The following is a 14,517-nucleotide window of genomic DNA, read 5'->3' on the forward strand; positions in this document are numbered from 1 at the left end:
TGGGGTCTGGGGATCCCCTGCTAAATAGTTAATATAGTGTCACAATCATTTTAACCTGTTCAAAATATAGCAGATCCACTATTCTTTTTAACTATTTTTTGGAAAAATCGTGAAAGTTTGGACAAATAAAGTGATAGGCCTAATCTTTAACTAAAATCTTTGTTTTTGGGGGGTCCCTGGCTCAAACTATTTTTGAGGGCGTCTGCTTTGGTTTTAGGGGTCCTTGACATGAACAAGATTGAGCACCTCTGCCTTACAGTTACAGCAGGTGCACGGTGAAATTGAATAACCATTCTTCATGCATTTTTGTTAGTCCAGGACCAGTGTTGTTGGGATAAATGTTGGTATCTTTTCAGATGTGTGGGTTAGGAAGGTAGGTGCGTGCGCGCTTGTGCATGCGCCATATGCTATCAATACTGATCAAAAGGCTTTGTTTTCAACCTTTTTGACACTGCACTTTTTATTCGATTATTTGTTTATTCAATATTGATATATGCGTATTAAAGCTATAGAAGTGTATAAACCATGAACAAGCAGCTCTATACAAATGCATGTAGGTGTAGGCCCCATTATAATTTATGATAATAGTTGCATGCATGGCTATTGCATGCATGGAGAGAGGGGCGATTTGTCAGCCCAAATTGAGGGCTTTCTATTGACGCATAAATCGGGCCTAATTCCTAACAAATTGCGAGACCTTCCCTTATCGGTTGCATCACAAACCGTGACGCTAAACTGGTTTAAAGATTGGTTTTAAACAGCACCGATTGTCCATTGTTCCAATACTTATCTGAAAGACAGAGCTATACTAACCCCAGGGACAATGTAATCTCTTTTCCCTGTGACCCTTTAGTTAGGTGATAATGAAACGCAATTTAGCGCCTGCAATGCCCTGCAATGTAAACTGATCGTATCAAAACTATCTTTTATTGATCTTTTGTTTGCGATTCGTCCTGTTATATATGTCATGTTATGTCTTCACTTGAATGGGCCTGGCCCCTGAGTATGAAATAAAGTTTAAAATGGAATAGAACCCTAGAAATTAAATTACACAATAAATGTATGGTAATTAACCAAATGGAGTAACGGGCCCTTACACGTGCATATTAAAATAAAAGTATATATAACTAATTAGAACCAATGTTTTACTACATTTGACCATGTTCTCACAGCACTCGTTTTTACTTCGTTTGGCATGCGTACTGTATATACGGCCTATATGCATATTTGACTGAAAATAACGAAAACAAAAACGTGTCAGATATTAGAAAATACATCGAAATAACATTTTATTTTATATAAAGAAAGACTGTATCTGTTACACACAAGCTTGCCTACAACATTTAAGACATCTGGACACATTTCACAAATGTCTTTATTCCCTCATGGGTGAATGTTTCGTTTGGAAAAGATAAGCGAGGCCTGAAAGGAAGCCTTATCAAAAAAGAAAAAAGAGGGGAAAAAAACGCCACCGATTTCCGTGATGGAACGTCATCATTTAGTCACTGAATATAAAATCCACAACTGTACAAATGCTGTTGTTGTTTTTTCATTGTAGATAATTTCCCTTTTATTTTTATTCCGTTCCACTATGCCATGCATGTGGAATTATATTTATCTCACGAGGAGTTCATTATTGGTCTGGAATACACTCCTTGGTAGTAGGCCGAAACGTCCGTGGACGCCATGCCGTCAAACCCCGACTTGTGCGTGACTGAGCCCACGGACAGGTGCGGCCCGGGCACCGTGGAGCCGTACCCGTAGCCCATCATCACCTGTTCGTACGTTTTCAGGTCCATTTTGTTGTGGTGGTTCTGTTGCTCCAGCGACATGAGGTTGTTGATGGAGAAGGGGTGGTTGAACGGGTAGTGGGGGTTCTGGTGGTGGTGATGGTGGAAGTGGGCCTCCGACGTGGGACCGCCGCCGGGGACCACCAGCGGGTGGTGATAGTGGCCGTGGCGGGAGTGGAGGTGTTGTTGGACGGGAGAAGAGGAGGACGTCGGCTCGGTAGAACCACCGCCACCGCCACCGCTACCGCCAACAACAGCTCGCTTGGTGTTCTTAACCGCAGACGACGGCGTGGTGGAATGCGGAGATTCGGCGGTGCCTGTGCAGCTGTCCGAGCCGGTAACGGAGACGCCCCCGCCGGGCAACCCCCCGGTTTCGCCCGCCGGTGTTGGCGGCGCGACCGGCGGCGGTTTGCCCGACGAGGTCGCCTCCTCCCCGGCGCCGCCGTCCTCCACTTTCTTCTCGCACTTGAAGCGCTTCTGCCGCCGCAGGTAGCAGCCGTTCTCGAACATGTTGCCCGAGTCCGGGTGCAGCGTCCAGTAGGAGCCCTTGCCCGGCTTGTCCGGCGACCGCGACACCTTGATGAAGCAGTCGTTGAAGGACAGCGAGTGGCGGATGGAGTTCTGCCAGCGCTGCTGGTTCTGCCGGTAGAAGGGGAACAGGTCCTGGATCCACTGGTAGATCTCGTTGAGGGTCAGCATCTTGGACGGCACCTGCTCGATGGCCATGGTGATCAGGGAGATGTAGGAGTAGGGCGGCTTGGCGTGCGTGTAGCTCCGCCGGTACGTCTTGCTGGGCTCCCTCGACCTGAGATGGGAAAAGTATACTCATTTGTTACTCGAGTATATCAATGCTGCTTTAGAAATACTCTGAGTAAAAGTCTGGAATTCAAAATGTACTTAGTAAAAGTACAAAATTATTGGTATCAAAATGTAGGCCACTTAAAAAATACCGAAAGCAGTAGGCATAGGCTAATCTCGTTATGCAGAATGTCCTATTTGAAGTTTTCAAATACAAATACTATTTTAAATAGCAGATCTACAAGCTCACAATGTGCATTGCAATGCATTGTGAGTGAGCTTGTAGATCTGCTATTTCTGGTTAATGTAGGCTATGTTGTTTTGTAATAGGCCTAATAATCGAAATCTACTGGTTTCAAATAAATGTAGTGGAGTAAAAGTTTGGCCTACAATATTTGGATTCGAGATGTAGGCCTAGTGGAGTAGAAATAAAAGTATTGGAAATTGGAAATACTCCAGTAGGCCTAAAGTATAGGCCTACAAACCCTTTCCTGTCCCTATACTCAAGTACAGCACTTAATTAAGTAGGCCTAATGTACTTTAGTTACTTTCCACCACTGACCTGAGGGGCGACTGTCCGTGGTGGTACACCGGGCTCATCATGTTGGGGTAGGAGGAGGGCTGTGAGCCCATGATGGGGCTCAGGCTGGGCGGGTTGACGGCCCCCATGCACCCGGCCATCCCCGCTCCCATGCCGGCGTGGGGGTGGTGGTGCAGCGGCCCGCCGGGGCCGCCGGGGGTCGGCGACAGGCTCAAGCCCGACACGGAGTGGCTGACAGCCGGGTTGACGTAGGAGGCCATGTTCATGGAGCCAGGCGCCATGTAGGAGGACATGGAGCTCATGTTGCCCACGGAGGAATAGCACTGATGAGGAGGAGACAGAGACGGAGATATGATTAGGCTGTATGTTGTTGCTCGGGCATGAAAGCTGTTTTTAAATACATTTTGTAAATGCCCTAAATCAGTGTTTCTCAAACTTTCAAATGTTAAGGTCTCCACTTTAACGGGTCCATTTGTTTTCATGTTGTAGCCTACACTGTCGGAGTGTATGGGTCAATTTAGGAATTTAGAAATCCACTTTGAGAACTGGTGCCCATCACTGGACCCATTTTCCTATATACATTCCTACATTTGTTTTTTAATTATTATTATTTCAAAACATTTAAAAAAAAAAGAAAAAAGAAAAAAAAAAACATTCTTTCCATTCCAATTGAGCTGGGCTGTTTTCACTATTTAGATTTTTTTGTTTTTAAATTCTAAAAAGGAGAGTTTAGAGATTCAAGGTTTCCACACGACAACAACGATATCAGAGAGCTTTGTGATTGGACAATTGGCCAAATATTGTCAGCGTTTTCTTTTCTTTCTTCTTACTTTATTGTCAAGTAACCCTGATTTTTTAAATGCCATAAATTACAATTATCACAAATATCGAAAATAGACAGTATAATTATGCATCTTGATCACCGAGCGACACGGTAGGCCCTACAATGAAGTGAATATATAACATAGGGCTTGTGGTTTAAGCCATTATCTAAACAATCTGCAGGCTTATTAAATATTTGACTTGTCAAATGCTCAGTGCGTGCAGCAGACACATATCTAATTCCTAAATACAAATAAGGCAAATAAATTAATACATGTTACATTGGCCTATAACGTCTGTATAACGAACATATAGGCCTACATGTGCAAAACAGAGTATAGCCTAAATGTGACATTGTGTAGAGAATGACCATGGAATTGTGCACCCAACCTATACTGAAAATGATACATAACATGGTGATTTATAGGTCTATTTCAATAATGCATATAGGCCTAATTGTAGGCCAATAAAAAAAAATTCAACATGCTATTTATTGCTATAATGCCAATTTTTTCTCATAAACAATATGGACTTCAAAGTCGTATTTCGTATCATTACAGAAACTAAAATGGTAGGCTTATATATAATTATATATAATCTGAATTGATCATTTCTTCCATTTGCCAAATCGAGATATTTATTTTAAAAAGAAAAGAAAAAAGACTATACAACATAGAATAGAATAAACACCACCAATGTTTGTTCTTTCATGATGCATGCACTATAGTCAATATTTGATCTCCCTGCAAGTTAATATTAACTCAGGGCTAATATTGAGTTGGAATAGCACATGGGATGATAATCCTCCTATATGTTATACGGACCTCGGCTTCGCCGTAGTAGCTGCTTCCCCAGTCCGAATGATGCGTCTCCGGGTGACCTCCTTCCATTTTGACGGAACTCAACATCGTAGAATAAGGATAAGGTCCCCCAAAAAAGTTGTGACTCCTATAAGTTCCTCTTGCTTGCACGCCTGAACGAACGCGCTCCTATGGATGGATGGTGTTGAACCAGTAGAGGTGGCTTACATTATGTAGCCTACTGTAGCCAGCGTTGTCTGTCTGTGTGGCTGAGAGAGAGAGAGAGAGAGAGAGAGAGAGAGAGAGAGAGAGAGAGAGAGAGAGAGAGAGCGCGCACGCACGAACACCGAGGACTCTCTCTCTCTCTCTCTCTCTCTCTCTCTCTCTCTCTCTCTCTCTCACTCTCTCTCTGCGCGCGTGTCCACTTTGAATATAATCACACCTTGTTGTTGCCCCCCTCTCCGTTAACACCTTGTGATTGATAGATTTTCAGGTCATCGATCAAATAGAGAGAGCCCCCCCCCCCCCTTGTCGAATCAAGTGTTTGTTGAAAAGGGACAATGCTGGGGGTGAATCATGTGCACACAGCATTTTAATGATTTCTTTTAGCACCTCAGCATTTAACGCTTTAGTAATAATTTAGCACATATGACCTAAAGAAACAAGGCAGCACTCAACTGATCTATCTCCTGAATATCTATTAGGATTTTAAAGAGATAATTAATGTGCTTATTTGGATGTAAAGCAGAGTAGTCTCCTATGCAGGTGGAAATATGTTTAGAAGTGTTACGATTCAAAAAATAAATAAATAAATACAATAGTGCAACATTTGTATTTGTTATAGTCCTATATGCTTTTGTGTGATATATCTATATCAAGTATAGAGCACTGGTTTTCAAGCAATGGTCCCCTACGGGGGTTCCAGGTGGTCCCCAGCTAAACGATGCTATATAGGACCCTTTAGAATAGATCTTAAACTACTTAAATTATTGTCAAACACCTGCATTACTTTGAGAACCATTGCTGTAATGGAACAGTGAACCTTTCAACTATACTGTATATATTTGTACAAGAGGGTCCATGGGGTCCATCATCGATTGGATGGTTCAGTGAGGGGCCAGGTGTAGGACAATAACACAAATTTAGAACCTGGAGTCTGTCTGCATGGGGAATAAGTAAATAATACTTTATTTACTTCTTTAATAAAGTATAGAATTATTATGAGTTTGTCCCCTGTTCTCTAGTTAGTAAGCTAGCTAGCCTATATTCTGGAAGATCATTCTTAGATTTTTCTGATTAGTTAGTTTCCTTCATTAACTCAGCAGTAAATGTAATAGTAGTAGTAAATAACAGTAATAGTAATAGTAATAGAAATACAAATAATAATTAACAATTAACGATGAATAACTAATAACTAATAACTAATAACTAATAATGATAATGATATAAGGCCTCAGCATTCATAAAAATGTATATGAAAAAGAGGTTCGCCTTAAAATTGGTTGATGACAAAGATTTTAATTTTAGATGAGAGTTGTGAGATAGTTACACAGAGGCTGCGGGAAACATAATTTATTTACGGTATAGTTACATTTCAGATTACGGTAGGCCTATTACAAAATGTTTTATTTTATACATCAGCTTAATATTGAGTAGCCATACTTTTCCTTCGGTTCTAGTGAGTATGTCGATGCCAATACTTTTGAACTTTTAGGCCTACTCAAGTAACATTTTGAATACAGGTGTTTTAGTATATTGATACTTTTACTTGTGAGTGCGAAGGACTAAATTAATATGTATTTGGCCACGGACCCCCATCTGAAAATATTTAGAGACATGCAGGGATCCCCAAGATTTGTGTTGTTAACATGTTAATTATATATATATATATATATATATATATATATGTTACAGTATGTTCAAGAAACCAGTAAAAGTTGTCAAGGAGCACTCGTTTTGACGTTCACCACACACTAATCACCACCAGATGGCGACGTCAGCCACTGGATAAGAGAGTTACGTCACGCTTTGAACTCGCCGCAGACCGGAAGTGTTTACTCTTTATTTACTAGCCTAGCCTAGCCTAGCCTAGCCTAGCCTAGCCTAGCCATTAGCTCCATTGTAGTCACTTGGACAGGGCGTTTAACGTGCGCTTGCCCAGGCCTTACGGCCTGGGCATAAATATAACGATTGCATTCACCACGGCTTCGTAACTCGCGCGGCGCTCCGCCGGCCGCGCGGCCCTGGCCCGCTCTTCGCGGCCACTCGCGCCTGCGGCGCTCGGGGGCGAAGAGCAGGACCAAGGTCCGCTGGCCTTCGCGCCGCTTGGGGCTTCGTGGACCCAGGGGGGCCTCGTAACTCGTTTGGGCTTCGTGGATACAGGGGGGCTTCGGTAGCCGCTCGCAGTGTCGTGGACAATAGAGCGGCGCACCGCCTGGAGTACGTTGTATTGGCGACCGCTTGCTCCGCCCCGTGCCGCACCACGAGTGCTCCGCGTCTCGAATGTGCTGTTTCTCTAATATACTATGACATATATATATATATTCCACAGTTTCATATTCCAAATTTCTTTTTTGTAATAGTAGATGTACAAGCTCACAACACATCTCATTGCTTTGATGAGTTGTGACTTGTGAGCTTGTAGATCGTAGATTTCTTTATACAGATTTTGGGAGATGAGACCCCCATGGTTTAAAGGGGAATACCACTCATTTCAACATTGAACTATATGTGAGCAGGTTGGTGCCTTGGTTTCCTCTTAGCCTAGTAAACGACCAACTTACGTTCTCCAGGAGGAAATGAAATGGTTTCTGGAAGAGGGCGGGTACGAGGCTAGTTTCCTCTGCCATCGGTGTATGAATGTGTGTGTGAATGAGTGAATATAATGCACAATCTCTGTAAAGTGCCTTGGATAAAGGTGCTATATAAAAGCACCATTTACCTTATAGTTGTGTGGAAAAAAATAAGATAAAAAGTTCTGTGTTGCCTAGAGCTGTATTGATTGTGGGGTCATGTGATCATGAAAGTGTACTCTTGGCTTGCAGAGTACACCTAGATGTAGATGTAGACGTGTAGATGCCAGGGGACACTGTGGGTGTTCCTCCCTACGCGTCATCAACGCCCACATCCTAGGTGGGGTTGGCGATAGGGCCTTCCTGTTTGGAATTTGCATGTTCTCCCCGTGTCTCCTAGGGTTGATACCCTCACAAGAACATGCAGTAATCCCGGCCTCCCCCTGGCCAGCCGGGGCGCCTGATGGAGAGGGAAAGAACTGGTTGGAATAACGTGTTCCTTCCACGTGCTACGTCCATCCCAGGGAAATCCCCCCTGTCAGGTGAAAAGAAACAACTTGGACTAACCATGCATTGAAGGAAGCATGGGGTTTGTCCGTTGTTTTCCCAGGCGCGGCAGAGGGAGAGCAGAGCAATTACACAGGCAATTGGCACTGGGTGAAAATGGGTTACAAAATCGTGGGATAAAAATTATAAAAAAATAATAACCAGTCATTATACTTAAGTGAATATCTCTGTATGATTGCATGCACTGCCAACACCCCACCAACACCCCCCACAAAGGTTTAACACAATTGGAACTGGAACAATGGACGCGCACGCACGTGCACATGCACGCACGCACGCACGCACGCACGCACGCACACACACAAAGCTTGGTCACCCCAGCTGTGTGTGTCTAAGGTGAGCAAACACTGTCACGTATTAGTTAGACTTGTAAGGTCCTTGAAGTGAATGGATCTTTATTGTGTGTGTGTGGGGGGAGTGTAGGTGGTCCTAGTAACACGTTGCATGGACTAGGTATTTAAGGGGGGCAGGTGGCACTGACACTTTAACCACTTGAACCCACTAGACCTAAGGTAGGGCAAGTGATTTTCTTTGGCTAAAGTAAGTGTTAAATAGCTATATATTCTGACAGTACTCATTGCTATATGGAGTGTTTGTTCAGGAGTCTTTATTCAATTCAATTCAATCAGACTCAGGTACAAAATACTAGAAACAACCTGATCTTGAATAGTTTTCATGAATTCAAACCCTACTCCAACCTTTTTTTTATTGCCAATATTATGTCTCATGGACACACAAAAGTAGGTGTGGCCTATTTTATGGCCAAGGAGTCATATTAACTGAAAACGAATGGTTGGAATGGATTCAGCAGCCCAAAAATACCCAAATTACACACCTCATACGTTCATATTGGCAATTTTTTATTTTTCCCCCTTTTATCCCAGGCCCTCTGGATACCCAATAACTTTGATTGGCTCCCACAAAGTATGTCAAGGGAGTTGGGTTTGACAAGTTCAGAGGTGAATCAGGTGATAGTAGACACCTTTATGAACACATTTGTGAAGAAAGCTAGTGATTAGATTTAGTTCCCAGATTGGTCTAGCAATAGGCTAACTTTCCCTAACTATAGGCGGGTAATGCATAAAGCTTGTTGCTCTGCATTTTGTGCCAGTACTCCAGCAGCTGCCTGGGATAAACCTCATGGACCGTGACCATGTTGCTGTACCTGGAGCTGGAGTAGGAGTAGGACCATCCCCAGTGGTTGAACAGCCCGTTGGGTGACGGCGTGGGCTCGATCCCTAGCCTGCAGGCAGACTCCCGCGGACACTTCCTCAAAACGCAGGAGGCGACTGCTCAGAGATGCTCGGTACAGCTTCGTTGCCATGTCCCCGAACACATAACCCGGCCCTGACAAGTAGGTGGGGTACACTTTGCCTGGGTACTCTTCTCGGGGCATGTACCACTTGTTCCTTTTGTCTCGGATTGGCCTTGTGCCGCTGTTGATAAAGCCTGTAATGTGGTTTGTCTTGAGTTCCAGCTCAGGTCTCAGCAGCTTGTGGATGAGGTAATCGGTGTTGACAAGCACATCACTGTCAGCTTTCACGACATAGCTGGCCCGTGGGCAATGCACGGCCACCCAGTTCATCCCCATCACTGTCTTTATAGCAAACTTGTGATAAGTATCGGAAAAGTTCTGCTGAAGGATATCGTGGTGCATAAGGCTCTCGGACTCCAGGGTCTTCTGCTGTTGGCGTCCCAGCTCGCCCTTCTTCACCCCCAACAGGAAGAGCCGGATCACTCCTAGGCCTGGAGCCACGTCCTCGTTTCCCCACGTCTGCCGTATGGCATTCCGTGCCTCTAGTCTACATCATGAGCCTCGGTGGGTATCAGAAACACGAGGAACGGTGGTGGCTTTCCCTCTGGGCATTTGTTTGGCTAATGATGTAGGGGTTAGGGGACCAGGAGTTAGCACACCCCCGGGTGACCCCTGGCCCTGGTTTACCCCTGGGTGGCCGCTCTCTCCACTTGGGTTGTCTTTCTCTTCACCTGGGGTGTCTTTCTCTTCATCTGGGTTGTCTTTCTCTTCACCTGGGTTGACATTCTCTCTCCTCAAGGCCTTGTGGCTCAGAAATCCCAGAATCCCCAGGAACAAGAGGAGACACAGCAATCCAGCGATGATCTTATAGTAGTGGCATCTCTTCCGCTGCATGGCATCTGGTGGCTGCTGCCACTGGGACTGCAGTCAGGTTGGATGAGGGCTTCAAGCAGTCAAACTTGACGTATGGATCTGAATAACCTTGTACAGAGAAAACATTATAAGCCCTTGGTTTGAAACCATGTGACTTACATAGAAAATGATCCCCCTCCCCCCCTCATTTTCAAACGATATGGAGAAGATGTCTCACGCATATGTGTGATTGTGAGAAGATGTCTCACGCATATGTGTGATTGTGGCCCAACACCTCGTTCTGAGTGTGACACTACACTGCCTCGAGAAAAGCAGGTGTATGTCTGTTTGCCAACAGTGGTTCTCAACCTGTGGGAGATGATTAGCTTGTTTCTGTCGCAAAATCTGGCAACGCTGAACGCTTGCCAGCTTTTTTAAATCAGTCTAGTCTAGTATGTCCCTTTCAAGCATCCGTACTGCGGAAATACACCACGCTATCATGCTGTTGGCAAGTTCAAAACAACGGAATGGTTCTCTATAAATAATAAATGAAATATTTGTTCATTGTTTTGTTGCGTTTGTTGTGAACTGAACGGAAGGTAGGTTAAACGTTTAAAGAGCACGTTGTTTACCTCTGTGTGTGACTGCAGCTGTGTGTGCGCTGAGCTTTAAGCTTACATTATATGACCTTGTATTCTGACCCATTCTGAAGTTATTTTCAGTGTTTCTGCAATAATAAAATAATAGTGATAGTAATAATTATAATATTACACTTTACATACATGAATGCTTTTCAAAGTGCGTTACAATCAAATTAAAAAGATACATTTTAACATTGTGTAAGCCCCTTCTGTTTCTCAACAGATCTGGATATTTTAATCTCATCGCATTATTGTTAACAAAACCGATGGTTCTCAAATCGGGGTCCGGGTAGGGGACCCCCAGATTTCTCTCAGGGGGACCCCAGGACTATTATTATTTAATCAATTGGAAGTTAGCCCATGCAGCATAGCCATAGAATGAATGGCTGTGAATATGTGATATTACATACATTTCCATTTGTATAGCCTACTGTCAGAGTTAAGGGAAGACCTTGAAATGTAAAAGTTAGAGAACCACTGATGTTGAGCACTAGCCGCAAATTGCAACACTAGATTTTTTTTATAATCGGATGAATCTAGGGTTGCAATACCTCCCATAGGGATCCAATGCATGAAAACAGTTTTTTGCTAACTGCTTGTATTAAACGACTTCAAACTCACCAATATTGTAGCTCTATGGAAAGCTTGGAATTTACTCTTGCTAACTGCAAAGTGTTTGTTTCCGAAAAATCCACAGTATAATTGTTATGATTTATTTTCTGTCAAGAAATCCGAGCAGACATGGTTTATTTTCTAAGTGGTGAACTTCGGAAGCGCTCGTCTTCTATTTACGCAGCGTCCCGCTGCCTCCTGCATAATGTGACATTCAGAACCAGGTGGTCACAGGACCGCTGAGCGATTTTCCACGAGCGCTTCCAAACTCCAGGACTTATAAAAAAATATCACCTGAACCAAATTTCTTGGATAGAAAGTAGCTCCTAACATGTCTACTGTGGATTTTTCGGAAACAAACACTTTGCAGTTAGCAAGAGTAAATTCCAAGCTTTCCATAGAGCTACAATATTGGTGAGTTTGAAGTCGTTTAATACAATCAGTTAGCAAAAAACTGTTTTCATGCATTGGATCCCTATGGGAGGTATTGCAACCCTAGATTCATCCGATTATAAAAAAAATCTAGAGTTGCAATTTGCGGCTAGTTGAGCACTTGGTTGGTTATAATACATTTGACTTGACTTGATGTGTGTGTGTTTGTGTTCTCCTTCAGATGCCTCCCAAACCACTGGAGCCCTTGGCCAAGAAGCTGTTTAAAGGAGTGATTGTTGTGGAGCTGCTGGGGGTGTTTGGAGCCTACGGTCTGTTCCACATGATGAACACCAGTCGAGGTAGAACGTTACAATCTTTAACTAGAACTGCACTCTGTCGAGGTGCCAACTTGTTCCTTATGCACAAGTAAGGACTGCGCGCCAGCAGAGCGCACCTCTCATGGCGCGCTCTGACATCACAACTGGCGTCATCAGAAATGCTAGGGGGTCCGGGGTCCTCAGTTACTACAGGGGGTCCTCCAAATATTTGTGTGATAGAAAGACAAAAAGAAAATCTCTTCTTTAGCCAGATTCTTAACTAGATTCTGAGGACATTAGCCAAAAATAGCCGATCTACAAGCTCACAACGCCTCACGCTGCGAGGCGTTGTGAGCTTGTAGATCGTCTATTTTTGGCAAAGAGGTTTGGTGTAGAGGGGGAAAAAGAGCAGACTAAGTACAGAGTGAAAGGTCAAGTTTATTAAGTATTGACGGAAACTGAAAACACAAATTGACATGAATCCAAACACCGTCAATGTGTTTTTTTTTCTGATGATTGTGCTGGCAAACAATGAAACTATATATAATCTATGAGAAGGTTGTGGGGGTCCCTGCTTCATCTCTCTCTCAACTAAGGGGTCCTTGAGCTGAAAACGTTGAAGACCCCTGGCTTAAACAAAGAAGGACACCGACATACATACCTAGCCGATCGCCGTACTTGTCTTGCACGCTCTGCTTGCGCAAGTAACTAGAAAGATGCAATTGGAAATTGCAAGTGTGGTTGCCTTGACGCTAATTTCTCAAATTAATTTCGGCTTACCATTTGAATTTTCCCCATTCTAGTCAATGGGGAAAATGTATTCACTAATAAAGTATGACCATATGGACTATGATGTCAGACATCTACATATTTGGGAAGTTACATTTTTAAAGTCAATGGGGAAAATGTATTCACCAATTTATATAAATTAAACTCTTAGCAAAATGCACGCATGCGAGTCCCGATGAAGCTGGTCAATTTGACATATGGCCCAAGTGCGTGTTACCAAAAATCTGGGAGGAGTAGCGCGGCAAAACATTGTTTACTAGATGATGGAAGATGAAGTAACTAGTAGTAATTATCATTTTCAAATAATTGTAGTGGTGTAAAAAGTACAATATTTGCTTGAGATGTAATGGAGTAAAAGTATTGATAGTTGGAAGTAATTCGAATATATACATTGGAACCAACATGTCATGACTCAGACCTCCCTTTGGTCCGACCACCTAAACCTAACCTTAACCTCAGTAAAACCAACGCTGGTGAGTAGCTAACCTGCCGACGCCAAGTCGGACTATGGAGAGGTCGGAGTCATGAGCAGTCCCTGTTAAAATCTTAAAAGGATCCCAAGCCTAACTTTAATAGGCCTCATTGATAACACATGTACTGTACACTGAGAGCTGCCACTGTCTCCTTCTGCCACAGATTTCAGGAGCACCATGAACAGAAGGTTCCCATCCATTCTAGAAGGTGGGAAACATACATGCAGTTCTCCCCCTCATGTTTTTGTATTGTGTATACGTAATAATCAGTTTAAATCGCTTATGAAAAACAATAGTCGGGAAAAGAAAGATTTCACTTTGAGGACAAATAATGGAACATTATTATATTTTTACTTAGAACCTGCTTAAAAAGCCTTTCACATTCCTACTGGGGATTCAAACCTGGGTCCCTCTGCGCAAGTGCTGACATTAGAGCACATTCTGGGGAGAAATCTGATTTATTGACCTTCAGGCAGTACCACCTGTTGACCAGTAGAGGTCCCACCAGACTGCAGGATCTTCAAGTTCCTCATTAGAAGAGCAGAGACACCAAATACAATCACAGCAGTTTTCTTGTGATAGTTATATTGTATTACCATACAGATTGATCAAAATAACATTTTATTCAGACAAAATGCTAAGTAGTATAGCTTTAACTACGTATCCATTATTAATCTGACAAACGGAACATACACTTTAAATACACGCATGTATCAATGATGGTTGTGTTAACCATTTTAACCCTATACAATTCGTTGTACAATGAATAGTGGAAATAGACTATCTACAAGCTCAGAGTTGTAAGCTTGTAGATCTGATATTTTCAAAAGAAAAATAGAAAAAACATTTGGCTATTATAAACATGCCCAAAACAGGGACGCAAATTCTTTTGAAAGTGAAAAAGAATCTTGTGTCACAGAACAAATGTCCCCTAACCGTCCACTGTCTCTCCTCCAGTGTACTACAAGTCCAACGAGTGGGCGGGGGTCATCGGGGTCCGGGAGAGTGACTACGAGACGTGGGCCGCCAAAAAGGACTGAAGAAGAAGAGCGGTCGACGTGTGGGGACGAATGACGACAGCGAAACAAACGTGAAA

General features: G+C 43.2%; 2 protein-coding genes across 2 annotated transcripts; one reads left to right on the forward strand and one right to left on the reverse strand.

The window, feature by feature from the left end:
• Nucleotides 1-1,272: 1,272 nt before the first annotated feature.
• On the reverse strand, nt 1,273-5,008 carry LOC308301373 (hepatocyte nuclear factor 3-beta-like). The gene is made up of 3 exons (XM_080745341.1): nt 4,776-5,008; nt 3,151-3,452; nt 1,273-2,595 (listed from the first exon to the last, which is right to left on the reverse strand). The coding sequence occupies exons 1-3, from the start codon at nt 4,857-4,859 to the stop codon at nt 1,620-1,622; spliced, it is 1,362 nt and encodes a 453-aa protein (XP_080601467.1). The 5' UTR covers nt 4,860-5,008; the 3' UTR covers nt 1,273-1,619.
• Nucleotides 5,009-10,700: 5,692 nt separating this feature from the next.
• Nucleotides 10,701-14,517, forward strand: LOC308300195 (protein CEBPZOS-like). Its single transcript, XM_080744000.1, has 4 exons — nt 10,701-10,816; nt 12,084-12,201; nt 13,585-13,629; nt 14,379-14,517. Exons 2-4 carry the CDS (start codon nt 12,084-12,086, stop codon nt 14,459-14,461), a joined length of 246 nt encoding a protein of 81 aa, XP_080600126.1. The 5' UTR covers nt 10,701-10,816; the 3' UTR covers nt 14,462-14,517.

Source organism: Nannobrachium achirus (genome assembly GCF_963921795.1).
Source record: "Nannobrachium achirus genome assembly, chromosome: 16".
In the NCBI taxonomy this organism is placed as follows: domain Eukaryota; kingdom Metazoa; phylum Chordata; class Actinopteri; order Myctophiformes; family Myctophidae; genus Nannobrachium; species Nannobrachium achirus.

What these genes read in the sequence shown, in the direction of transcription:
- LOC308301373 (XM_080745341.1), bottom strand. Translation starts at nt 4,859, where the DNA reads ATGTTGAGTTCCGTCAAAATGGAAGGAGGTCACCCGGAGACGCATCAT. An exon ending in GCTACTACGGCGAAGCCGAG is followed by an intron (nt 3,453 to 4,775) that starts GTCCGTATAACA and finishes CCTCCTCATCAG; the next exon opens with TGCTATTCCTCCGTGGGCAA. An exon ending in CACGGACAGTCGCCCCTCAG is followed by an intron (nt 2,596 to 3,150) that starts GTCAGTGGTGGA and finishes TTCCCATCTCAG; the next exon opens with GTCGAGGGAGCCCAGCAAGA.
- LOC308300195 (XM_080744000.1), top strand. Translation starts at nt 12,084, where the DNA reads ATGCCTCCCAAACCACTGGAGCCCTTGGCCAAGAAGCTGTTTAAAGGA. An exon ending in CATGATGAACACCAGTCGAG is followed by an intron (nt 12,202 to 13,584) that starts GTAGAACGTTAC and finishes CTTCTGCCACAG; the next exon opens with ATTTCAGGAGCACCATGAAC. An exon ending in GTTCCCATCCATTCTAGAAG is followed by an intron (nt 13,630 to 14,378) that starts GTGGGAAACATA and finishes TCTCTCCTCCAG; the next exon opens with TGTACTACAAGTCCAACGAG.